The sequence below is a fragment of the Symsagittifera roscoffensis genome, chromosome 2 (genome assembly GCF_963678635.1).
Source record: "Symsagittifera roscoffensis chromosome 2, txSymRosc1.1, whole genome shotgun sequence".
NCBI lineage: Eukaryota > Metazoa > Xenacoelomorpha > Acoela > Convolutidae > Symsagittifera > Symsagittifera roscoffensis.
In genome coordinates, this window is record NC_087063.1 from 35,949,291 (window position 1) to 35,974,831 (window position 25,541).

The window sequence follows — 25,541 nt, forward strand, 5'->3', positions numbered from 1 at the left end:
CTTCTATGTCTGGGAACGAATAGGCATCAACCTCAGTATACAGATTAATTGTTTGAGAGTAATCCACGACCATTCGCTTTCTGTGATCGCTTACTACAAACGCTTGGGCCCGCCACCGCGAACACGACTCCTCAACTGTGCCACTGTGAAGCAGCCTCGCTTCTTCTTCCCTCATAAGATGCATGTTCTCAGGAGCACATCTACGCGATTTGGTGACAATTGCAGACTTCCCCGCCCAAAGGCGCTCGGAGAAAATAACGGGAGGATCTATGCTCATGGTAGGAAGCACCAAAAACTGCACATTGTTTTCTTTGCCGCACATTACCAAATTAGCTCTAACGTAGCCTATAAGTTTGACAGGTTTGCCGTCCGCTAGCAACGTGGTAGAGCTATTGCGAGTGATGTTTAGGTCAACTTCCTTGGCCAAATTAGCTCGAATAAAAGAATCAGTAGAGCCTGGGTCTATCAGAGCTTTGATATCTGATCGCTCGCTCTAGATTTTGACGGCATGGCGCACAAAACAGAGGCAACAATCGACTCTTCATCTCCATAGACAGCTGCAGCTTGTGAGCGACAAACGACTTGCCAGTGACCCGATTTTCCGCATTTATGACAAACGTCATTTCTTGCAGGGCAAGACCTGCGGTTATGGAAACCAGAACCACAGAATTGGCACTTACCTCTGGAGAGGTTACCTTGGGCCTGAACCTTGCCTTGAGTTTGGTGATTAGACTTACCAGTTGCTGCTAAGGTAAATGTCTGGTTACCTGTGGTAGCAACGCTGGGTGATAGCGCGTCTGACTTCTCAGAGTGAAACTGTCGCGAATAATTTGTTGAAAGTTTATCGCGTTGGCGAGGGATATGCAATCATCAAGATTGGCTTTGCTGTAATCCAACTCCAGAAGGCGTGCTCTGATAATATCGGACGATACTCCTGCGACAAAACCCTTGTTGGTCGTTCGAACTGACCATCCAGTACACTAATCGCCTCAGCATACGTCCCACAGTTGTCGAGAAGCGCGAATAGTTCTGAACCGGCCATACTCCGCAGGAATGTCAGTTTATGGGCGTCTAGCGTTATTTCATTGATGACGAGCCCATCTGTAAAACATTGCTTCCACCACTTCCACTGCTCTGGCGTGGGGTTCGCCGGGAGGTCGGGCGGTTTGAACTTCATTGTTGTATTGAAATAAATTGTCGTGTGAAAACAGCTTGAAGTAGAAGCTTTATTTCAATACATCTGAAATACAAATGTATGCTTAGTTACCGGTACGTGTACAACATATTACTATAACAGCAGGTAGTGGGAATCGTCAGACTTTTTGATAGTTTTTTGGAACCTTGTACTTTTATCGAAAACTAATCGCCTGTGCAAAAGTCAAATTTTGACAGTTTTTTCGAAAATTTTTGATTGATCTCAAAAAAATACTTTTCCATTTTTGTTATTAATGGTTCAATTGGGGTAACAGATTCTCTGATTTTTTTTTGCTGGATAAGCAGGTAAGACTCTATTCATGTAGAAAAAACTATAGCCTGTGGGAAAGTCAAGTTTGTTTATTTTTGGGACCGGAGTGTTCATAAGTTTTTTAAACTTTCGGCAGCTTCTTGCATCACAAGTGGTGCGAAGCTCAGCTTTGCCTCTGTTTAATTGTTTTGTTGAATGTACGAGGGTGATAACGCTTGAGATAAGCAAGCGTTGCTGAATATGTACTGCACCAATTGTATATTAGGTGAATATTTTCAGACAATGCTATAACTTTAAAGAAACATACATTCCCAAGATGCAGCCAGGAAAAATAATTGAAGACGCAGTCAGATATGTGGCGTTCAATCAAGATCATTCTGCTCTTTGTGTGGGATGTAATTCTGGCTTCAAGTTATTTTCCCTTAATAATATCGAAAAAATGGATGAAGCTTTTTATGAGGGCAATCTGACAAATGTAGTTATTGTTGAACGACTCTATTTATCTAGCCTAGTTGTGACAGTGAGTCAAAATACGCCTAGACGATTGAGCTTATGCCATTTCAAGAAAGGAACTGAAATTTGCAATTACTCATATCCAAATCGTGTTCTGTCTGTAAAGTTGAATAGAAAGCGCTTAGTTGTATGCTTAGTGGACAGTCTCTATATACATAACATCAAAGACATGAAAGTTGTGCATACGATAAAAGAAACTCCAGATAACCATCACGGAGTTTGTGCCCTTTGCTCTTCAGACGAGTGCGGATACCTGGCGTACCCTGGTTTGCTTTTTATCATTTTGAAATATTTCTTTTGCGTAAATTGTTAGGTATTTTCGGAGAATGCTCTGTAGTAATTGAGTTTTTTTTGCTTAAAATTATATTCGCAATGGCGATTTGAAAATGCTCTAACGACCTGGAAGCGCACTGAAAAATTTGTATGGACCAAAAGCCAGTGTCAACACATTTTCAAAGAAAATCAACTAGGAAAGCGCTTTTAAATGCTAAGACCGCTTTTAAAATAGGTCAGTTCTTAAATAATAAAAAATCAGCTAAATGTAGTAAGCGTGATTTACGTTAACCTCATTACGTTCGGATGCGTTTTGCTGTCAATGATCTTGCTTCGATACTGATATTCAATTTCCCATCAGCGCATGCTTGTCAATTAGGCCCGACAATTGAGCTCCCATAGTGTGATTCGAAAATGTTTAGGACAATTAAGCTCCAGTAGTCTTGAAAATACCGAGCATTTGTTCGACATAGCCGGCATCGCAACCTATTAACCTGGGCTAATAAATAACGTGGCTACTCAGCCTCTCGGGAAAGGACCTTTCATTGAAGGGAGACACTACTTTTTACTTTGCGAAAACACTGATAATCCGTCGTCTGCTGCTCTAAGGCGCCGGGAAAAAATCCATACCTGTCCTATACTGCAGCAAAAATTTTGTGTCTGCCAATTCTCTTCGCTGTCATCGGCTCGTGTCAAACAATTAACGATCCTTTTAACACAAAATTTAGAGTGTTTAACACTGAAATTCGAAAATTAACCCCAATGAATAAAGAAAATGGTTAGAAAGAGTTCCCCCCAGACTTTCAGTCATCGCGCGGCATCTAGTATGTTTGGGAAAGAAATGGAACGAAGTCTGTCGTAGGTAATCACCCTATTAATTATGGCAAAGAAATACTTTTGAAAGCAAAATAAATGTGTTTTCTGAGCTGTGCATTGCACGTTGGACGCATGTATTTTGCTTTTAATTCGCAGCTCAGAAACCAGGAATCAAACAAAGAAGAAATGCTTAAACTGGAAAAAAAGTAATTAATTTTCGAAAAAAAAATTCAGCTTCCTCCTTATCGAACTTATCGACCTATCGAAACTGCAACCGTAATCAAGGCTGCCAAACCATCCTGGGCTGCCTAAACGTCCAAGGCTGCTAAGCCATTCACTCTATTTTACCCTTGCTATAAGCAAGGGTATTAGAATCGGGTAATAGACTTTTTTCCCGGAAGCAACTTTGTCCACAGGACTGATTGGACTCCTGATTTACCTTGCTTCATAATGAATTGAAATTTTATTGTGTATCTAGCACACTTAGCCGACGGCAAAGTTCCTCTGTTCTGACCAGGACTAGTTTTTTTTTTAAAACGGTAAATACTACGGATCAAAAATCAATCGGCCTATCATTTGTCTGCTTGTTTTGTCGGCTTAGTTGCCGCATCTAAGAATCGTTTATTTAAGCAGTAAACCATTCTCACTGCAGTTGGTTTTAGCATTTCAAAAATTTGTCGGAATCGCGATTTGTTACCAGCTCGATTTGTTAAATTTTTTTTTTAACATTTTTTTCCATCTGCTTAATAGTTTTCGTCATAGTGATAACGACTCAGTGGCCTCTTATCGCGTCGTTACGATCGAAAAAATGTTTTGTACGCGTGCGTGTTCTCTGAGATGAAAAGGGACTTCAAATTTGTATACGTTTAGAATTTTTTGAGTTTCTTCGGCTGGTAGGGTTTCTGCTCAGGTATTTTTGGCTTTGTTACCTCTTGGTAATTTTAATATCAAATCCTATCAACCATGCGACGCATCTCGCATAGAGGTATGATGAACTGTTTTAGATGGAAAAGATTTGCGGTTCGAATCCGTCCGGGCTCTTTTTTTTGCAAACTAGAGTTGTGCTTTTTCGAACTATCGTCCGTCTGTTTATTTTTGTCGGCTCGGCTACCGCAGCTCGATGGTTCAGCTTTTTTTCCAAGTTGCTGTAACCTCCATGTCTGAGACGACAAAGTCCGGGAGTTCGACTCCATTTGAGACCTGTTTTTTTTTGCAAATAGAATTTTTTGCCTAATTTAGATTATTGTCTGTCTGCTTTTTCTGTCCGCTTAGTTCCGAAGAAATGACATTTTTGAAAACTTGCCGTCTTTATAGCCTGTCCAAAGCTCTCTGTAGAATTTTTAATGATTCAGGCAATTTTTTTCAGGATTTATTGGGCTTTCGTTGCATTTTTTACTGATTTTAACAATTTTTGAAGTTTTTTCATTTTTTTCCTTTTTGATTTCAATCAGAGTCATTCAAATTTGAATCGTAAGTGGCGCGAAGCTCAGCTTTGCCTCGTCTCAAAGTTTTTTCTGACAAACACAAAATCTTGAGCGAGCACATATTCAATGTGTTGTTTTTTTAATGAACGCGGCCCAATTTTTTGCCAGAATAAGTTTTTTTTTCAAGCCAATCTCAGCGATGTTTTTTCAAGTCAAAGAAGTTGACTTCCTCCGCAATTCCGTTTGCTCTGAAACAAGCTCTATACTAAAAACTCGTAATCGTGAGGTCTCTCTTATTTTTTTAAGCAATTTGATTTTGAGGTGGCCAAGTGAACTTTCTCTGAGGCAGTATAATTTTTCAAATGGGACGTCGTATGTCTGAATGATATTGATAGCATCAGCAATTCCTTGAAAACAATGAAACATGGTAACGTGAGCGCATTTAGGATAATCAGAGTTTATTTATGATCTCACACTGGTAAAATCATATTGCACTGGTAAAATTACTCTCGCATTGGTAAAATCTTCAAATCATTTTGAATGCGTTAATAATTTAGCGAAAAACAAGGTGCTGCAATCGATAAAGACTTTTTAATCGTGTAACTAACTTTGTTTGCTTTTTCTTCAATTCTAGGATCGCCAGTTTTAGTTTTAGCCATTTTTCTCCACTCTAGTACCCAATTAATTTTTGCCGCTCGGTAAATGAAAGCTTAGGTGGTTGTTCTTCGCACCTGTTTTTCTGCAATTATTTTATTATGATTTATTTTTCAATTGTTAAATCTCATTTTTTTTCAACGCAGTGGTTTGCGTACCTTTTTTATTTGCTTGCTTGTGCAAGTTTTTTTTGTGGCAAGGTTTAATATGATTAAGAGTTTTTGCAAAGGCAATGTAGTTTCTCCCCTCACTCAATATAAGTGTTTTAATAGTCGAACGAACGTGCATTCGGCAGGTGTCACACAAATACAAAAGTGTGCATCAGCGCATAATCAATTGATGTTAATATCTATTGAACACGGCCCTTAGTTTAGCTAAAATGTTCCGCCTTAAAACAATTTGATTAAAGAAGATGACCTCCTCCGAGATTGCATTTGCCCTGGAACAATCTCGATTCTAAATTTCGTTCTGACCACTATTGTCCTAACTTGATTTTTCGCGTGGCTATGTTATTTTTTTTGTTAAACAGAATTGTTCAAATGGGACGTCGTATCGTCTGTGAATGTTATTCGATAGCATGAGTAATTCTTCAAACCAATGAAAAATGGCAAGAGCACGTTTTAGATAATCAGTGTTTTTTTATTTGCTCGCGCTGGAAAAATAAACTTCAAAACTTTTTCATGGAACGACAGTTAGTTTCTTGTCATCTTTGACGGAGTCGAGCTTTCTGACGCATACAGTAAAGTTAAAGTAAACACGCTTTTGTAAATATTCATAAAGATGGCGAAAATGATGCTGTGCATAACATCGCTTTTGTGAATTGATTTTGTCAGCAAAAATTGGAAAAGGATAATCTGGCGTAGAGGTAAAATAACTGTTTTAGATGGCAAAGACTTGCGGTTCGAATCCTTCCGGCTTTTTTTTGCAAACTGGAGTTGGGGTTTTTCGGACTATCCCCTGTCTGTTTGTTTTTGTCGGCTGGGTTCCCGTAGCTCGATGGTTCAGCTTTTTTCCAGTTATTGTAACCGCCATGCCTGAGACAACAAAGCCCGGGATTTCGATTTTTGTTGAGATCTGTTTTTTTTGCAAATAAATTTTGCGGCTAATTTTGTCTGTCTGTTTTTTTGTCTGCTTAGTTCCGAAAAAATGACCGTTTTGAATACTTTTCTTCTTTAAAGCATTTCCAGAGCTTTTTGTAAAGTTTCTCATGGTGCAGGCTTCAGGATATTTTGAGCTTTCTTTCAATTTTTATTGACAAAACGAGTTTTTGAAGTTTTCTCATGTTTTCTCTTTTTGATTTCAATCAGAGTCATTCATATATGAATCGCAAATGGTGCGAAGCTTAGCTTTGCCTCGTGTCAAAGTTTTTTCTGACAAACACTAAATCTTGAGCGAGCACATCTTCAATGCGTTGTTTTTTTATTGAATGCGGCCCAAATTTTTGTTAGAATATGTTTTTTTAAGCCAATCTCAGCGATGTTTTTTCAAGTCAAAGAAGTTGATTTCCTCCGCAATTCCATTTGCTCTGGAACAAGCTCGATGCCAAATTTTGTTCTGTCCCTTACTGTTTTATTTTGATTTTCGCGTGGCTATTTTATTTTTTTGTTAGACAGTCTTGTTCAAATGGGACGTCGTATCGTCTGTGAATGTTATTCGATAGCATGAGTAATTCTTCAAAGCAATGAAAAATGACAACAAGAGCACGGTTTAGATAATCAACTTTTTTTATTTGCTCGCGCTGGTAAAATAAACTTCAAAACTTTTTCATGGAACGACAGTTAGTTTTTTGTCATTTTTGACGGAGTCCAGCTTTCTGACGCATACAGTAAAATTAAAGTAAACACGCTCTTGTAAATATTCAAAAAGATAGTGAAAATGTTGTTGTGTTCAACATCGCTTTTGTGAATTGAATAGTGAAAATGTTGTTGTGTTCAACATCACTTTTGTGAATTGATTTGTCTGCAAAAATTGGAAAAGGATAATCTGGCGTAGAGGTAAAATAACTGTTTTAGATGGCAAAGACTTGCGGTTCGAATCCTTCCGGGCTTTTTTTTGCAAACTAGAGTTGGGCTTTTTCGGAATATCCCCTGTCTGTTTGTTTTTGTCGGCTCAGTTCCCTTCGCTCGATGGTTCAGCTTTTTTCCAGTTATTTTAACCGTCATGCCTGAGACAACAAAGCCCGGGATTTCGATTTTTGTTGAGATCTGTTTTTTTTCGCAAATAAATTTTGCGGCTAATTTTGTCTGTCTGTTTTTTTGTCTGCTTAGTTCCGAAGAAATGACCGTTTTGAATACTTGTCTTCTTTAAAGCATTTCCAGAGCTTTTTGTAAAGTTTCTTATGGTGAAGGCTTATTTTCAGGATATTTTGAGCTTTCGTTGCAATTTTTTATTGACAAAACGAGTTTTTGAAGTTTTTTCATTTTTTCTCTTTTTGATTTCAATCAGAGTCATTCATATTTGAATCGCAAATGGTGCGAAGCTTAGCTTTGCCTCGTGTCAAAGTTTTTTCTGACAAACACTAAATCTTGAGCGAGCACATCTTCAATGCGTTGTTTTTTTATTGAATGCGGCCTAAATTTTTGTTAGAATATGTTTTTTTAAGCCAATCTCAGCGATGTTTTTTCAAGTCAAAGAAGTTGATTTCCTCCGCAATTCCGTTTGCTCTGGAACAAGCTCGATGCCAAATTTTGTTCTGTCCCTTACTGTTTTATTTTGATTTTCGCGTGGCTATTTTATTTTTTTGTTAGACAGTATTGTTCAAATGGGACGTCGTATCGTCTGTGAATGTTATTCGATAGCATGAGTAATTCTTCAAACCAATGAAAAATGGCAACAAGAGCACGGTTTAGATAATCAGTCTTTTTTTATTTGCTCGCGCTGGTAAAATAAACTTCAAAACTTTTTCATGGAACGACAGTTAGTTTTTTGTCATCTTTGACGGAGTCCAGCTTTCTGACGCATACAGTAAAATTAAAGTAAACACGCTCTTGTAAATATTCAAAAAGATAGTGAAAATGTTGTTGTGTTCAACATCGCTTTTGTGAATTGAATAGTGAAAATGTTGTTGTGTTCAACATCACTTTTGTGAATTGATTTGTCTGCAAAAATTGGAAAAGGATAATCTGGCGTAGAGGTAAAATAACTGTTTTAGATGGCAAAGACTTGCGGTTCGAATCCTTCCGGGCTTTTTTTTTGCAAACTAGAGTTGGGCTTTTTCGGAATATCCCCTGTCTGTTTGTTTTTGTTGGCTCAGTTCCCTTCGCTCGATGGTTCAGCTTTTTTCCAGTTATTTTAACCGCCATGCCTGAGACAACAAAGCCCGGGATTTCGATTTTTGTTGATCTGTTTTTTTTTGCAAATAAATTTTGCGGCTAATTTTGTCTGTCTGTTTTTTTGTCTGCTTAGTTCCGAAGAAATGACCGTTTTGAATACTTGTCTTCTTTAAAGCATTTCCAGAGCTTTTTGTAAAGTTTCTTATGGTGCAGGCTTCAGGATATTTTGAGCTTTCGTTGCAATTTTTATTGACAAAACGAGTTTTTGAAGTTTTTTCATTTTTTCTCTTTTTGATTTCAATCAGTCATTCATATTTGAATCGCAAATGGCGCGAAGCTCAGCTTTGCCTCGTGTCAAAGTTTGTTCTGACAAACACTAAATCTTGAGCGAGCACATCTTCAATGTGTTGTTTTTTTATTGAACGCGGCCCAAATTTTTGCTAGAATGTTTTTTTAAGCCAATCTCAGCGATTTTTTTCAAGTCAAAAAAGTTGACCTCCCTTGCTCTGGAACAAGCTCGATACCAAATTTCGTTCTGTCCACTACTGTTTTAATTTGATTTTCGCGTGGCTCTTTTATTTTTTTGTTAGACAGTATTGTTCAAATGGGACGTCGTATCGTCTGTGAATGTTATTCGATAGCATGAGTAATTCTTCAAACCATTTAAATATGGCAACAAGAGCACGCTTTAGATAATCAGTGTTTTTTTATATGCTCGCGCTGGTAAAATAAATTGTTTGATGGAATGACTGTTAGTTTTTTGTCATCTTTGACGGAGTCCAGCTTTCTGACGCATACAGTAAAGTTAAAGTAAACACGCTCTTGTAAATATTCAAAATGATAGTGAAAATGTTGTTGTGTATAACATCGCTTTTATGAATTGATTTTTTCTGCAAAAATTGGAAAAGGATAATCTGGCGTAGAGGTAAAACAACTGTTTTAGATGGCAAAGACTGGCGGTTCGAATCCTTCCGGGCTTTTTTTTGCAAACTAGGTTTGGGCTTTTTCGGACTATCCCCTGTCTGTTTGTTTTTGTCGGCTCAGTTCCCGTAGCTCGATGATTCAGCTTTTTTCCAGTTATTGTAACCGCCATGCCTGAGACGACAAAGCCCGGGATTTCGATTCTTGTTGAGATCTGTTTTTTTTGCAAATAAATTTTTCGGCTAATTTTGTCTGTCTGCCTTTTTTGTCTGCTTAGTTCCGAAGAAATGACAGTTTTGAAAACTTGTCTTCTTCAAAGAATTTCAAGAGCTTTTTGTAAAGTTTCTTATGGTGCGGGCTTATTTGCAGGATATTTTGAGCTTTCGTTGCAATTTTAATGACAAAACGAGTTTTTGAAGTTTTTTAATTTTTTCTCTTTTTGATTTCAATCAGAGTCATTCATATTTGAATCGCAAATGGCGCGAAGCTCAGCTTTGCCTCGTGTGAAAGTTTTTTTTCTGACAAACACTAAATCTTGAGCGAGCACATCTTCAATGTGTTGTTTTTTTATTGAACGCGGCCCAAATTTTTGCCAGAATGTTTTTTAAGCCAATCTCAGCGATGTTTTTCCAGTCAAAGAAGTTGACTTCCTCCGCAATTCCGTTTGCTCTGGAACAAGCTCGATATCAAATTTCGTTCTGTCCACTACTGTTTTAATTTGATTTTCGCGTGGCTCTTTCATTTTTTTGTTAGCAGTTTTGTTCAAATGGGACGTCGTATCGTCTGTGAATGTTATTCGATAGCATGAGTAATTCTTCAAACCATTTAAATATGGCAACAAGAGCACGCTTTAGATAATCAGTCTTTTTTTATATGCTCGCGCTGGTAAAATAAATTGTTTCATGGAATGACTGTTAGTTTTTTGTCATCTTTGACGGAGTCCAGCTTTCTGACGCATACAGTAAAGTTAAAGTAAACACGCTCTTGTAAATATTCAAAAAGATAGTGAAAATGTTGTTGTGTTCAACATCCCTTTTGTGAATTGAATAGTGAAAATGTTGTTGTGTTCAACATCGCTTTTGTGAATTGATTTGTCTGCAAAAATTGGAAAAGGATAATCTGGCGTAGAGGTAAAATAACTGTTTTAGATGGCAAAGACTTGCGGTTCGAATCCTTCCGGGCTTTTTTTTGCAAACTAGAGTTGGGCTTTTTCGGACTATCCCCTGTCTGTTTGTTTTCGTCGGCTGGGTTCCCGTAGCTCGATGGTTCAGCTTTTTTCCAGTTATTGTAACCGCCATGCCTGAGACAACAAAGCCCGGGATTTCGATTTTTGTTGATCTGTTTTTTGCAAATAAATTTTGCGGCTAATTTTGTCTGTCTGTTTTTTTGCCTGCTTAGTTCCGAAGAAATGACAGTTTTGAAAACTTGTCTTCTTTAAAGCATTTCCAGAGCTCTTTGTAAAGTTTTTTATGGTGCAGGCTTCAGGATATTTTGAGCTTTCGTTGCAATTTTTATTGACAAAACGAGTTTTTGAAGTTTTTTCATGTTTTCTCTTTTTGATTTCAATCAGAGTCATTCATATTTGAATCGCAAATGGCGCGAAGCTTAGCTTTGCCTCGTGTCAAAGTTTTTTCTGACAAACACTAAATCTTGAGCGAGCACATCTTCAATTTGTTGTTTTTTTATTGAACGCGGCCCAAATTTTTGCCAGAATATGTTTTTTAAGCCCTTCTCAGCGATGTTTTTCCAAGTCAAAGAAGTTTATTTCCTCCGCAATTCCGTTTGCTCTGGAACAAGCTCGATACCAAATTTCGTTCTGTCCCTTACTGTTTTATTTTGATTTTCGCGTGGCTATTTTATTTTTTTGTTAGACAGTATTGTTCAAATGGGACGTCGTATCGTCTGTGAATGTTATTCGATAGCATGAGTAATTCTTCAAACCAATGAAAAATGGCAACAAGAGCACGGTTTAGATAATCAGTCTTTTTTTATTTGCTCGCGCTGGTAAAATAAACTTCAAAACTTTTTCATGGAACGACAGTTAGTTTTTTGTCATCTTTGACGGAGTCCAGCTTTCTGACGCATACAGTAAAGTTAAAGTAAACACGCTTTTATAAATATTCATGAAGATGGTGAAAAGGATGCTGTGCATAACTTCGCTTTTGTGAATTGATTTTGTCTGCAATAATTGGAAAAGGATAATCTGGCGTAGAGGTAAAACAACTGTTTTAGATGGCAAAGACTTGCGGTTCGAATCCTTCCGGGCTTTTTTTTGCAAACTAGAGTTGGGCTTTTTCGGACTATCCCCTGTCTGTTTGTTTTTGTCGGCTCAGTTCCCGTAGCTCGATGGTTCAGCTTTTTTCCAGTTATTGTAACCGCCATGCCTGAGACGACAAAGCCCGGGATTTCGATTCTTGTTGAGATCTGTTTTTTTTTGCAAATAAATTTTTCGGCTAATTTTGTCTGTCTGCCTTTTTTGTCTGCTTAGTTCCGAAGAAATGACAGTTTTGAAAACCCTTCTTCTTTAAAGAATTTCCAGAGCTTTTTGTAAAGTTTCTTATGGTGCAGGCTTATTTTCAGGATATTTTGAGCTTTCGTTGCAATTTTTATTGACAAAACGAGTTTTTGAAGTTTTTTCATTTTTTCTCTTTTTGATTTCAATCAGTCATTCATATTTGAATCGCAAATGGCGCGAAGCTCAGCTTTGCCTCGTGTCAAAGTTTGTTCTGACAAACACTAAATCTTGAGCGAGCACATCTTCAATGTGTTGTTTTTTTATTGAACGCGGCCCAAATTTTTGCTAGAACGTTTTTTTAAGCCAATCTCAGCGATGTTTTTTCAAGTCAAAGAAGTTGACTTCCTCCGCAATTCCGTTTGCTCTGGAACAAGCTCAATACCAAATTTCGTTCTGTCCACTACTGTTTTAATTGGATTTTCGCGTGGCTCTTTTATTTTTTTGTTAGACAGTATTGTTCAAATGGGACGTCGTATCGTCTGTGAATGTTATTCGATAGCATGAGTAATTCTTCAAACCATTTAAATATGGCAACAAGAGCACGCTTTAGATAATCAGTGTTTTTTTATATGCTCGTGCTGGTAAAATAAATTGTTTGATCGAATGACTGTTAGTTTTTTGTCATCTTTGACGGAGTCCAGCTTTCTGACGCATACAGTAAAGTTAAAGTAAACACGCTCTTGTAAATATTCAAAAAGATAGTGAAAATGTTGTTGTGTATAACATCGTTTTTGTGAATTGATTTTGTCTGCAAAAATTGGAAAAGGATAATCTGGCGTAAAGGTAAAACAACTCTTTTAGATGGCAAAGACTTGCGGTTCGAATCCTTCCGGGCTTTTTTTTTGCAAACTAGAGTTGGGCTTTTTCGGACTATCCCCTGTCTGTTTGTTTTCGTCGGCTGGGTTCCCGTAGCTCGATGGTTCAGCTTTTTTCCAGTTATTGTAACCGCCATGCCTGAGACAACAAAGCCCGGGATTTCGATTTTTGTTGATCTGTTTTTTGCAAATAAATTTTGCGGCTAATTTTGTCTGTCTGTTTTTTTTGCCTGCTTAGTTCCGAAGAAATGACAGTTTTGAAAACTTGTCTTCTTTAAAGCATTTCCAGAGCTCTTTGTAAAGTTTTTTATGGTGCAGGCTTCAGGATATTTTGAGCTTTCGTTGCAATTTTTATTGACAAAACGAGTTTTTGAAGTTTTTTCATGTTTTCTCTTTTTGATTTCAATCAGAGTCATTCATATTTGAATCGCAAATGGCGCGAAGCTTAGCTTTGCCTCGTGTCAAAGTTTTTTCTGACAAACACTAAATCTTGAGCGAGCACATCTTCAATTTGTTGTTTTTTTATTGAACGCGGCCCAAATTTTTGCCAGAATATGTTTTTTAAGCCAATCTCAGCGATGTTTTTCCAAGTCAAAGAAGTTTATTTCCTCCGCAATTCCGTTTGCTCTGGAACAAGCTCGATACAAAATTTCGTTCTGTCCCTTACTGTTTTATTTTGATTTTCGCGTGGCTATTTTATTTTTTTGTTAGACAGTATTGTTCAAATGGGACGTCGTATCGTCTGTGAATGTTATTCGATAGCATGAGTAATTCTTCAAACCAATGAAAAATGGCAACAAGTGTAAGGTTAAGATAATCAGTCTTTTTTTATTTGCTCGCGCTGGTAAAATAAACTTTAAAACTTTTTCATGGAACGACAGTTAGTTTTTTGTCATCTTTGACGGAGTCCAGCTTTCTGACGCATACAGTAAAGTTAAAGTAAACACGCTTTTGTAAATATTTATGAAGATGGTGAAAAGGATGCTGTGCATAACTTCGCTTTTGTGAATTGATTTTGTCTGCAAAAATTGGAAAAGGGTAATCTGGCGTAGAGGTAAAACAACTGTTTTAGATGGCAAAGACTTGCGGTTCGAATCCTTCCGGGCTTTTTTTTGCAAACTAGAGTTGGGCTTTTTCGGACTATCCCCTGTCTGTTTGTTTTTGTCGGCTCAGTTCCCGTAGCTCGATGCTTCAGCTTTTTTCCAGTTATTGTAACCGCCATGCCTGAGACGACAAAGCCCGGGATTTCGATTCTTGTTGAGATCTGTTTTTTTTTGCAAATAAATTTTTCGGCTAATTTTGTCTGTCTACCTTTTTTGTCTGCTTAGTTCCGAAGAAATGACAGTTTTGAAAACCCTTATTCTTTAAAGAATTTCCAGAGCTTTTTGTAAAGTTTCTTATGGTGCAGGCTTATTTTCAGGATATTTTGAGCTTTCGTTGCAATTTTTATTGACAAAACGAGTTTTTGAAGTTTTTTCATTTTTTCTCTTTTTGATTTCAATCAGTCATTCATATTTGAATCGCAAATGGCGCGAAGCTCAGCTTTGCCTCGTGTCAAAGTTTGTTCTGACAAACACTAAATCTTGAGCGAGCACATCTTCAATGTGTTGTTTTTTTATTGAACGCGGCCCAAATTTTTGCTAGAACGTTTTTTTAAGCCAATCTCAGCGATGTTTTTTCAAGTCAAAGAAGTTGACTTCCTCCGCAATTCCGTTTGCTCTGGAACAAGCTCAATACCAAATTTCGTTCTGTCCACTACTGTTTTAATTGGATTTTCGCGTGGCTCTTTTATTTTTTTGTTAGACAGTATTGTTCAAATGGGACGTCGTATCGTCTGTGAATGTTATTCGATAGCATGAGTAATTCTTCAAACCATTTAAATATGGCAACAAGAGCACGCTTTAGATAATCAGTGTTTTTTTATATGCTCGTGCTGGTAAAATAAATTGTTTGATCGAATGACTGTTAGTTTTTTGTCATCTTTGACGGAGTCCAGCTTTCTGACGCATACAGTAAAGTTAAAGTAAACACGCTCTTGTAAATATTCAAAAAGATAGTGAAAATGTTGTTGTGTATAACATCGTTTTTGTGAATTGATTTTGTCTGCAAAAATTGGAAAAGGATAATCTGGCGTAAAGGTAAAACAACTCTTTTAGATGGCAAAGACTTGCGGTTCGAATCCTTCCGGGCTTTTTTTTGCAAACTAGAGTTGGGCTTTTTCGGACTATCCCATGTCTGTTTGTTTTTGTCGGCTCAGTTCCCGTCGCTCGATGGTTCAGCTTTTTTCCAGTTATTGTAACCGCCATGCCTGAGACAACAAAGCCCGGGATTTCGATTCTTGTTGAGATCTGTTTTTTTTGCAAATAAATTTTTCGGCTAATTTTGTCTGTCTGCCTTTTTTGTCTGCTTAGTTCCGAAGAAATGACAGTTTTGAAAACTTGTCTTCTTTAAAGAATTTCCAGAGCTTTTTGTAAAGTTTCTTATGGTGCAGGCTTATTTTCAGGATATTTTGAGCTTTCGTTGCAATTTTTATTGACAAAACGAGTTTTTGAAGTTTTTTCATTTTTTCTCTTTTTGATTTCAATCAGAGTCATTCATATTTGAATCGCAAATGGCGCGAAGCTCAGCTTTCCCTCGTGTCAAAGTTTTTTTTCTGACAAACACTAAATCTTGAGCGAGCACATCGTCAATGTGTTGTTTTTTTATTGAACGCGGCCCAAATTTTTGCCATAATGTTTTTTTAAGCCAATCTCAGCGATGTTTTTCCAGTCAAAGAAGTTGACTTCCTCCGCAATTCCGTTTGCTCTGGAACAAGCTCGATATCAAATTTCGTTCTGTCCACTACTGTTTTAATTTGATTTTCGCGTGGCTCTTTCATTTTTTTGTTAGCAGTATTGTTCAAATGGGACGTCGTATCGTCTGTGAATGTTATTCGATAGCATGAGTAATTCTTCAAACCATTTAAATATGGCAACAAGAGCACGCTTTAGATAATCAGTGTTTTATTATATGCCCGCGCTGGTAAAATAAATTGTTTCATGGAATGACTGTTAGTTTTTTGTTATCTTTGACGGAGTCCAGCTTTCTGACGCATAAAGTTAAAGTAAACACGCTCTTGTAAATATTCAAAAAGGTAGTGAAAATGTTGTTGTGTATAACATCGCTTTTGTGAATTGATTTTGTCTGCAAAAATTGGAAAAGGATAATCTGGCGTAGAGGTAAAACAACTGTTTTAGATGGCAAAGACTTGCGGTTCAATCCTTCCGGGCTTTTTTTTTGCAAACTAGAGTTGGGCTTTTTCGGACTATCCCCTGTCTGTTTGTTTTTGTCGGCTCAGTTCCCGTAGCTCGATGGTTCAGCTTTTTTCCAGTTATTGTAACCGCCATGCCTGAGACGACAAAGCCCGGGATTTCGATTCTTGTTGAGATCTGTTTTTTTTGCAAATAAATTTTTCGGCTAATTTTGTCTGTCTACCTTTTTTGTCTGCTTAGTTCCGAAGAAATGACAGTTTTGAAAACTTGTCTTCTTTAAAGAATTTCCAGAGCTTTTTGTAAAGTTTCTTATGGTGCAGGCTTATTTTCAGGATATTTTGAGCTTTCGTTGCAATTTTTTATTGACAAAACGAGTTTTTGAAGTTTTTTCATTTTTTCTCTTTTTGATTTCAATCAGAGTCATTCATATTTGAATCGCAAATGGCGCGAAGCTCAGCTTTGCCTCGCGTCAAAGTTTTTTTCTGACAAACACTAAATCTTGAGCGAGCACATCTTCAATGTGTTGTTTTTTTATTGAACGCGGCCCAAATTTTTGCTAGAACGTTTTTTTAAGCCAATCTCAGCGATGTTTTTCCAGTCAAAGAAGTTGACTTCCTCCGCAATTCCGTTTGCTCTGGAACAAGCTCGATACCAAATTTCGTTCTGTCCACTACTGTTTTAATTTGATTTTCGCGTGGCTCTTTCATTTTTTTGTTAGCAGTATTGTTCAAATGGGACGTCGTGTCGTCTGTGAATGTTATTCGATAGCATGAGTAATTCTTCAAACCATTCAAATATGGCAACAAGAGCACGCTTTAGATAATCAGTGTTTTTTTATATGCTCGCGCTGGTAAAATAAATTTTTTCATGGAATGACTGTTAGTTTTTTGTCATCTTTGACGGAGTCCAGCTGACGCATACAGTAAAGTTAAAGTAAACACGCTCTTGTAAATATTCAAAAAGATAGTGAAAATGTTGTTGTGTATAACATCGCTTTTGTGAATTGATTTTGTCTGCAAAAATTGGAAAAGGATAATCTGGCGTAGAGGTAAAACAACTGTTTTAGATGGCAAAGACTTGCTGTTCGAATCCTTCCGGGCTCTTTTTTTTTGCAAACTAGAGTTGGGCTTTTTCGGACTATCCACTGTCTGTTTGTTTTTGTCGGCTCGGTTCCCATAGATCGATGGTCCAGCTTTTTTCAAGTTATTGTAACCTCCATGCCTGAGACGACAAAGCCCGGGATTTCGATTCTTGTTGAGATCTGTTTTTTTTTTTTGCAATTACTTTTTTCGGTTAATTTATATTATTGTCTGTCTGCATTTTTTTGTCTGCTTAGTTCCGAAGAAATGACAGTTTTGAAAACTTGTCTTCTTTAAAGCATTTCCAGAGCTCTTTGTGGCGAGCACATCTGGCGTAAAGAAATGACAGTTTTGAAAACTTGTCTTCTTTAAAGCATTTCCAGAGCTTTTTTCTCAGGAACAAGCTCGATACCAGAAAATAGTTGTCCAGTATTGTCTGAATATTTGAAATTGATGTGGCACGATTTTTTTTTTGCGAGGCAGTGTAATTGTTCAAATGGGACGTCGTAGCGACTGTGATTGAGATTCGGCAGCAACAGTAACCCCTATCGATAGCAACAGTAATGGAGATGTGGTGGTGGTACTTGAAATTTCCAGATATGAATAGACCAAAATCATTGACCTGGTTTTGATGCATAAGAGACTTTTCAAGAAAGTGCTAAGAATTATCTGAGTCGTTTAGTCTAGGTAACGATAAGCGTTTTTTGGCATTAAGTTTAAATTGGTTCACAAAACTCCACAGCTCCGAGCCCTTCAAAACTGATTGAAGACACTGGATACTTTTTTCTCTTCGAAAAGCAGTTTTAAATCATCGGGAATTAGTAAGCCTTCGAACAAGGAGCAGCATTTGGTTAATCGTTGATGACAATAGGAAATAAAAGAGGACCCATTACTGAGTCCTGTGGAAATTCACTGGTAATAGTCATTTTGCTGGAAAACGCGCCCTTATATTGCACCGATTGTTATCTTTCAGTTAAATAGTCAGCCAGGAGTTTCGCAAAAGTTTTTATCTAGATTCAGCGAAAGGATTCTCTGCATTAGCAAATTGTGATTAAGTTTATCGAAGGCTTTCGTGAAATTGAGATAAATTAATAAAGTTTCAGCTTTCTTCGAATTAATTGAGCAAATTATCTCAACCAAGGTGAAACAGCAGTTGAAAGGCGGTAGAAAGTCGTTTGATGAACCCGTATTGGACAGCTGAATAGCGTTAAACGAAATGTTTGTATACATGAATAAATAGTAGCTTCTCAAATGTCTTCGATGCGATGTTCAGAAGCGTAAAGGGTACATAGTCCTCTACCAGGGTTTTCGATTCACTTTTGCGAAGAGATGAGGATAACGTATTTCCATTTGGGTGGTAGCGTAAACGTTTCAGGTTCGAGTTATTGTTAAACCATGAAAGGAAATTGTATTAGCTGTCGGCTTGTGGCAAACTATCTGGACCTTTCGCTTTCCTGATATTCAGATTAAGAATTTCATTTGCGATATCGGTTCTGCTAAAATTAATAGAAACTGAACCTGAATAAGATTCATCAATATTGAAAGTAAAAGGCAAATCGGAGTTGACAACAGATGCGAAGTATTTATTAAAATAATCAGCTTTTTCCAGATTTGTCTGTGCCGTTAAATTTTTTCATTGATTGATAGAATTCATTTTTTGCTTCGGAGACTGCGGAACTACTTGTAAATTGGTCCAGAGATCCGACTTGAGAATAGCTTAATTTCGGAATCTGCTTCATCTCGTTCCTGCATTTTTTTTACATCTTGTTGCACTTTTTTAATTTTGTATCTAAATAATAGCTGGTGTTCGATGAGCGTCGGATTTAATTGCTTTGAGTAGTGAGCCGTTTGATTTCGTTTGATGTTTTTTTTGTGTCGTGTCCAAGTTTTTTTGAAGTTTCTTTTTTAATTTTGTTTTTTCATTATCCTTTTGACCTTTTGAATTCAAAAAGCCTGTGAACTACTGAATTTCATTGAGAATATCTCATAAGCAATTAATCGGCAGCCTTTTGTTTTTTTTCTATTATGGTGATAACCGTTTTTCAACTGTCTGTTGCCTATGTTTCGATTATTGAAAGTCTTCATGTGTGTCTTCATGATTATTGAAAGTCTGAATATTTTTTTACTTTAGGCTCGTCAACTATGGGGGAGGTGCAAGTATTCGACGCACACCACTTAGTCCCTGTTGTTACCATTCCGGCACATGATAACCCACTCACCGCAATGAGTTTCAGCAGAGGTGGCGACAAACTGGCTACTGCGTCAGACAAGGGCACTGTAATCAGGGTTTTCTCTATGCCCGAAGGCAACAAGGCTAGTAGTGCACAGAATCAATCAATACAGAGTAATAATAATTGATCTAAAACTAGGTTAAACTCAGAACAGTTGCCATTAAAATTCAATCCAAGATAAAAAAAAACTTGGTTTTTGACCCAATTTACGTTTCAGTGGCGAATCATTTTAGGCTAATTGATATATCAGTATAACTGACCTGACCCTAAATGATTAGTTTCTTTTGTTACAATGTTAGCAGTTTATTCCTGTGCTGTTAAGCTTTACTCCTTTTTGCGTTTGGTACGAATGGTTGTGAGAACTGTTATTTTTCTTAATGATGTGTTCTAGGTGTTCGAGTTCAGAAGAGGAGTGAAACGATGTGTCACCATCTACTCCCTCTCATTCAGCAATGATTCCTTATTGCTCGCCTGCTGCAGCAACACCGAAACTATACACATATTCAAACTAGAAACGGCCTCTAACAGACTGTATTCAAATGCGCCAGTGACAAACGGACAAAGAGCACTTCCCAACTCTTCTCAAAATTTCAATGACAGCGCCAATAGTCAAACATGGATGGGCTATTTTGGTCAAGCGATAATGGATAGCGCCTCTTACTTGCCTTCAAATGTGGGCGAAATGTTTACGCAAGGACGGGCTGCATTTCAAGCAAGGATTCCATCATTCAACGAAGACTCCACTTTCTTCAACACATGTGCTCTGGCATGGATCAATAAAATTCTGAGGTTGGTCGTAGCTAGCACCTCAGGCCAATTGTATATTTTCAATGTTGACTTGTCTGATTCAACAGGGGAGTGTGCTCTAATTCGGCAGCATAAAATTGACGGAAGCACTGGGTTAGGAGTAGGTGGAAGTCGAAAATTGAGCACTCCCAATGGATCAAAAGCGTCAACAGGGAGTTCGGTTGCTGCAAAAAGCAACCCCCAGCGAGTTCCCGGCATGTCTGCTCGGACTAGCTCCCAAAGTTCGGGCGATTATCCACATCAGAATAATGTTGTTACCTCAGAGGAGCAGAATAGTCCGCGGACATCAGGTGGAATCGACATTCCTCGCTCAAATTCAATTGAGGCGAACCAGGACTTGAACTATTTACCCGGTGTTACCCATTTGTCTTTCCCTTATACAGCAGGAGAAGGCTCTTTCGGAAATAATCAGGTGCACACCGCCTCGTCGCCTGGCAGTGCGACAGGAGTCTCGTATGCCGGTGCTTTGGGAACATCGCCGGGAGCAGTGGAAGAAACGGCGAACCAATTCCAGGCTGCAATTAGGTTGGACGATGATAGCGAATTCCCTCCTATGACTATGCATACAGATGACTGAACTGCAAAACTTCTAAATAATATATCTAGCAAGGCAAAATGATTTTTTGAACGATTAGATTGAATTTTAGAATCAAAAGAAACAAGTCGAACGTATTGCCACTGTATTGCTTAAGTGAATTCTAATTTTTCGTTCTCTAATGGTTATTTGTTTGCCTCGAAGATATACTATTGGTTTATAGATTTTACTTATTGTATGGGTTAAGGTTTTATGTTCTTTTCGTTACCAGTGTCCGAAATACGTCCAGCTGTGCAGTTGTCAAGTCACTCATGAGATTTAGTTTTGTTAGATAGATTTAGTTGATAAATTGAAAAATGATTTTCCTCCTACCAAATGGCGCTAAATTTTACACCTTCAAATGAGAGAAATGCTTAGAGTTAGTTAATAATTGTAATATTATGAATCATCCGAGAATACTCAGTCTCTATCCCCTTTATTGTCACGGACAGTTAATGCGATTCCCATAGTTTATTGTAATAGAAAAAATAGCTGAAAATGTCTTTTTTGTTCGTACGAGTATCGTCGCACAGTTGTGCTTGCGAGTGTAGTATTTTATGATCAGTCTATTTCTTTCCAATGAAGTCGCACATTTTAGAGCAAACTTCAGCGTTAATTAAACAGTATGTTTAAGAGTAATGAATGTAGTGAAGACTCATATACTTCAATTGTCTGTTGGCCATTTTTTGAATCTTGATTGTCAATGAATTTGTTTTAGTCAATTTTGAAAATCGATGATAGTAGTTAAGACTTTAATATTGGTCATGATAAATTTTTTCAGGAAAAATCTTAAAATCTGTTCAGGCTCAGTTTTGGTTTTTCGCGGTTCGACTTTTGATTTATTTTAAAGTTCAGTTCATTTCCATTGCAAAAAGGAAGGCAAACTCAACTATCGAACAGCAAAAGTGTAAAGGTCACGAAAAACGTGACCGACTTTTAGTTTCAAAAGTGGATTTTAATGTTAACGCTTGCGATTAGCAAGCGTTATCAAACTGGAATATAGACTTTTTTTAGTTACAACTAGTTTAACAAAATCAGTTGAATCACTTGCAGACTATGCAGCTGATTTTTTTTCACTTCTCTTCTCTTAGCATCTTCCAGGTTGCTTCCCCTTGGCCTGGAGGTAAGTAATGTGCCTCTGTATTCTAAAGTGTGGGGTTCCAGTCGTGGCCGGACCATGTTTTTTTTCAGTATCAAGGAAATTATAAAAAAAAAATCCGAGAATAATGAATTACTGGTTTTTCGTTTGTTCGCTCAAGTTTTGTCGGCTTAATTGCCTAAACAGCTTTTGCTTGTGCCATAGACAATTTGCATTGTAGTTGCAAGTGCTGTTCATTCTAGTTTCAAGGGGGACATGAAAGATTTTTAAAGAATTAAAAAATCATTTTTCGGATCAAGTGGTTTCAGCTAAAAGATTGTTGGCTTAGTTGCCACGTCACTGATTTTTCTTGTGCTATGAACCACTTTCCCTGTAGTTGCAAGAGCAAGTGTTGTCCATTGCTGTTTAAGGTGAGATTTTAAACTTTTTTTTTATAACATCATAATTTTTTCGGCTCAACTTGTCTGCTCAAAGATTGTCGGCTTTGTTTCTTTTCGTAAATTTTTAACGTTGCTGTTTTAAAGTTCAAATGTCTGGCATGTTTGCCTAAAATGATTTTCTATCGAGACATATGAACGTTTATATGTCATAGTTTTTTTTCAAAAAATTTCATTTTTTTTGGCTTTAATGTAATTTTTTATGTTTGTGTTCTATCGAAAGTGGTGCGAAGCTCCGCAACGCCTCTTTGTCAGTGTTAGCGGAAATGAGAAGTTACCCGTTGATCCAATTTTCTCTAGTTGGGTTAGTTTTATCAACAAAGGGTTACATATCAAATGGCATAATTCTCAATTTGCCTATAAATAGGAAAATTCAAAAATAGCATTTATTTTGTAAGTTTTCCTAAAGCTTAAACAGTCTAACTTTTGAAAAGCTGCAAACAGAATTAAGTTAACTTGAAAATAATTTAACCGGAATATTCAACAGAAAGAAAGAAAAAATTAATTTTTAATTTAAACAATTTTACCAGAAATACTATCCCAATATTCGTCGATATCAAGCGATTGGGCTTTGACTCTCGGTTTCACGTTGCAAATCACTGCATTTAGGTTTCTATATTTTTCGTTGCGGAACATGAGCTTGGCTACCTAATTGGAATCGCCCATAAGATCTTGCCAAATTTTCTTCATTTTGTTATGCTTTACGACCAAAATTTTCTGACCGAAATGTCTTTTTTCGTATCTTTTCCATCTTATAGTTCTCAAAAAAAAAAGAAATGAATGGATTTGTATAGCATGAATACTTTTTTTTTGGCTATTGAGTTCTATAAGTACTGCCAAAATTTTCCTAGGTTTTCAGCCGACTATTTTCAAATAATTCATTTAATTTTTTTCGCACACGAGTCGGATTATCTTTCTAACTTTGGCATGTAGTTTGGTACCGCAAGTAGTGCGAAAAACATGAAATTCAATACCTTCATATTTCTTGTTTTTTTTTTCATACAGAAACTCATCGAAACTGAAATTAAGAAGTTTTGAGTTCAAATGTACTTCGGTGGTTCCAAAGCCTCAGTATTTAAAAAGTTACAAGGAATTAATTACCTGAACTCTTCTATCGGCAATACATATGCGAACGAAAAATTAGCCGGTACAGAGTGAATACTACAGCGTAAATACTACAGGTTTTTCCTTATTTAGCTATGCAATCGTTTTTCGTTTAATGTCTGTTTGACTAAATTAAAATTCTCAAGCCTATTGTGGCGTGGTATCAGGGTAATTTCAAGTGTTGCAAATCGGGCCTCCAAATATATTACTGCTCAATCTTTTCGGTTTCCGAGGTATCGCATTTTTTATGATTTTGTTTCAGAAAACTTAGTTTAAACAGTACTTTCAGAACTTCAAATTTTCAGCTCTTACTGTACACAATGGAGTTGAAATTCTGCTCTCCTAATATGACTGCTCAAATCTTCTCTTTTTTCGAGATATAGCGGTTTTTACTTTTTGGCATTTTTTTTTCAAAAAACTAAGATCTAAAAAAATAAAAGAATGTGAAAATTTGAAACTCATGGTGAGGTGCTATTCTGGTTTTCCAGATATGGCGATGTTTTTGATTTTTTCTTTTTTTTTCAAAAAAATTAGATTAAGTATTTCCAGAACTCGAAAATCTCAACCCTATCGTGAGGTGCTATCACAATACACTATGGAGTTGCAATTTCGCCCTTCAAATATGACTGCTCAAATCGTGTCGATTTTTGAGATATGGAGTTTTTTTATATTATTTCGATTTAAGCAATAAAAAAACTTTCAGCCCTATGGTGGGGAGCTATCAGGTTACACTCAGGAGTCTCAAATCTTGCATCCAATCTTACTGCTCAAATCTATCTGTGTTGCGAGATATGGTATTTTTTATACTTAATAATTTTTTTCCAAAAAACTAACAACTTGAAACTTTCTGTCAGGGTACTTTATTTCTGCCTTGTAAATATGGTTGCTTTTATGTTTTTGTTTTTCGAGATTTTTCTATTTTGCATAGTATCTTCAATTTTTTCAAAAGTTTCAGATTTGAAAAAAAACTAACAGAACTTGAAAGTGTCAACCCTATGGTGGGGATTTTTCAGGATACACTCCTGGATTGCAAATATCGCCTCCAAATTAGACTCATCAAAGTTTAAGAGCCGAGATGTTTTCTTCAAAAAGTTTGCTGTCGGTTTTTTTGGGGTCCTTTTTTGAGTTTTAAGTTTTACAAATCGGATAAAACTGTAATTTTGGAGAGGTGACTATTTGTTTGTAAAATAACCCAAAAGATGACTTTGTAAACTGTTCAGTTAATGAAATAGAAAACCCGGATGGATGTGCCTAATTTTAATTTACGGTTGCATTAAATGTCATTGTTTGTTTATAAAGTAATTTTTTAGGATGCTCTTTTCAAGTTCAACGATCTATTTGATGCACCGTTGGTGTGAGTTATGCGCTAGTTATATTTGATTTTCGATGAACCAGGTTAAATTATAGTTCTGAAACACGGCCAAAAGGTCTTCAAAATAGGAGCAAACTCGTTCCAGTTCGAGTTATTGTTCAGATACCTGAAAATGTGGAGATAAAACCACCCTGTTCCAAAACATGCTTTCTACTTCATGTCAAAGAATTCTAGCACTTGTTATTTCGAGCAATCTCGAAGAGATGAATAGAACTATGGCGTAGTGTCCGCTTTTCCGATTTACTTCCTTTTTCCAGCCAATTTTGGCTATCTCAAGGTTAGGATGGTCTATCTCTAGGTAGGAGGATCAAGTGTGGCATCATATTCAAGGCTTAAAATCATATTGTGGCATCATATACACTTTAAGCTGAAAACACTGAGCTGGAAGCTCTATGATAATTGTGTGTCCGTTGGAGGCAGAATGAGATTATCTGTGCTAACTCAGCTATGAATTTTCCTGAAAAGTTTCGGTAATTGAATGAAAACTGTTTGTACAGGGTTTTTGAAATAACCTGACGAAATTTTATGAACTTTTAAAAAATTGATGCGGGAGGTAATGAGGTTAGAAGTTTATGGTCGTGATTTGGATCTATAAAAAAATTCAATAAAAATCTATGCTGAAAAACACTGGTCTAAATGTTTTGATTTCCAGACTTTAGACGAAGAGGCAGACTTCCTCAATTTAATTCTACTGCAAGTTGATTGTTGTTTCAGATATTAGTGTTTCTCATTCTTGCAGTTTTCAACTAATTCAGTCACTTTACTAAAAAAAAATAACCCTACAAAGAAAAGTTTTAGAGAATTTTGACTTTGTTTATGATAGAGAATCGATAAACGTAGTTCAGACCCTTATATAGTTCTTGAAGATGTTCATGATCAAGAATCGATAAACGTAGTTCAGACTCTTATATAGATCGTG

General features: G+C 36.8%; 3 protein-coding genes across 6 annotated transcripts in view; 2 read left to right on the top strand and 1 right to left on the bottom strand.

The window, feature by feature from the left end:
• The window catches only part of LOC134839014 (uncharacterized), a 335,027-nt gene that overhangs the window by 52,368 nt on the left and 257,118 nt on the right, over positions 1-25,541 (bottom strand). The gene's annotated exons all lie outside the window — the stretch shown is intronic.
• The window catches only part of LOC134839203 (acyl-CoA synthetase short-chain family member 3, mitochondrial-like), an 80,199-nt gene that overhangs the window by 20,011 nt on the left and 34,647 nt on the right, over positions 1-25,541 (top strand). The window lies entirely within an intron of this gene.
• LOC134839479 (WD repeat domain phosphoinositide-interacting protein 2-like) lies at positions 1,749-21,109 on the top strand. Its single transcript, XM_063855047.1, has 3 exons — positions 1,749-2,244; positions 19,130-19,311; positions 19,621-21,109. The coding sequence occupies exons 1-3, from the start codon at positions 1,782-1,784 to the stop codon at positions 20,611-20,613; spliced, it is 1,638 nt and encodes a 545-aa protein (XP_063711117.1). The 5' UTR covers positions 1,749-1,781; the 3' UTR covers positions 20,614-21,109.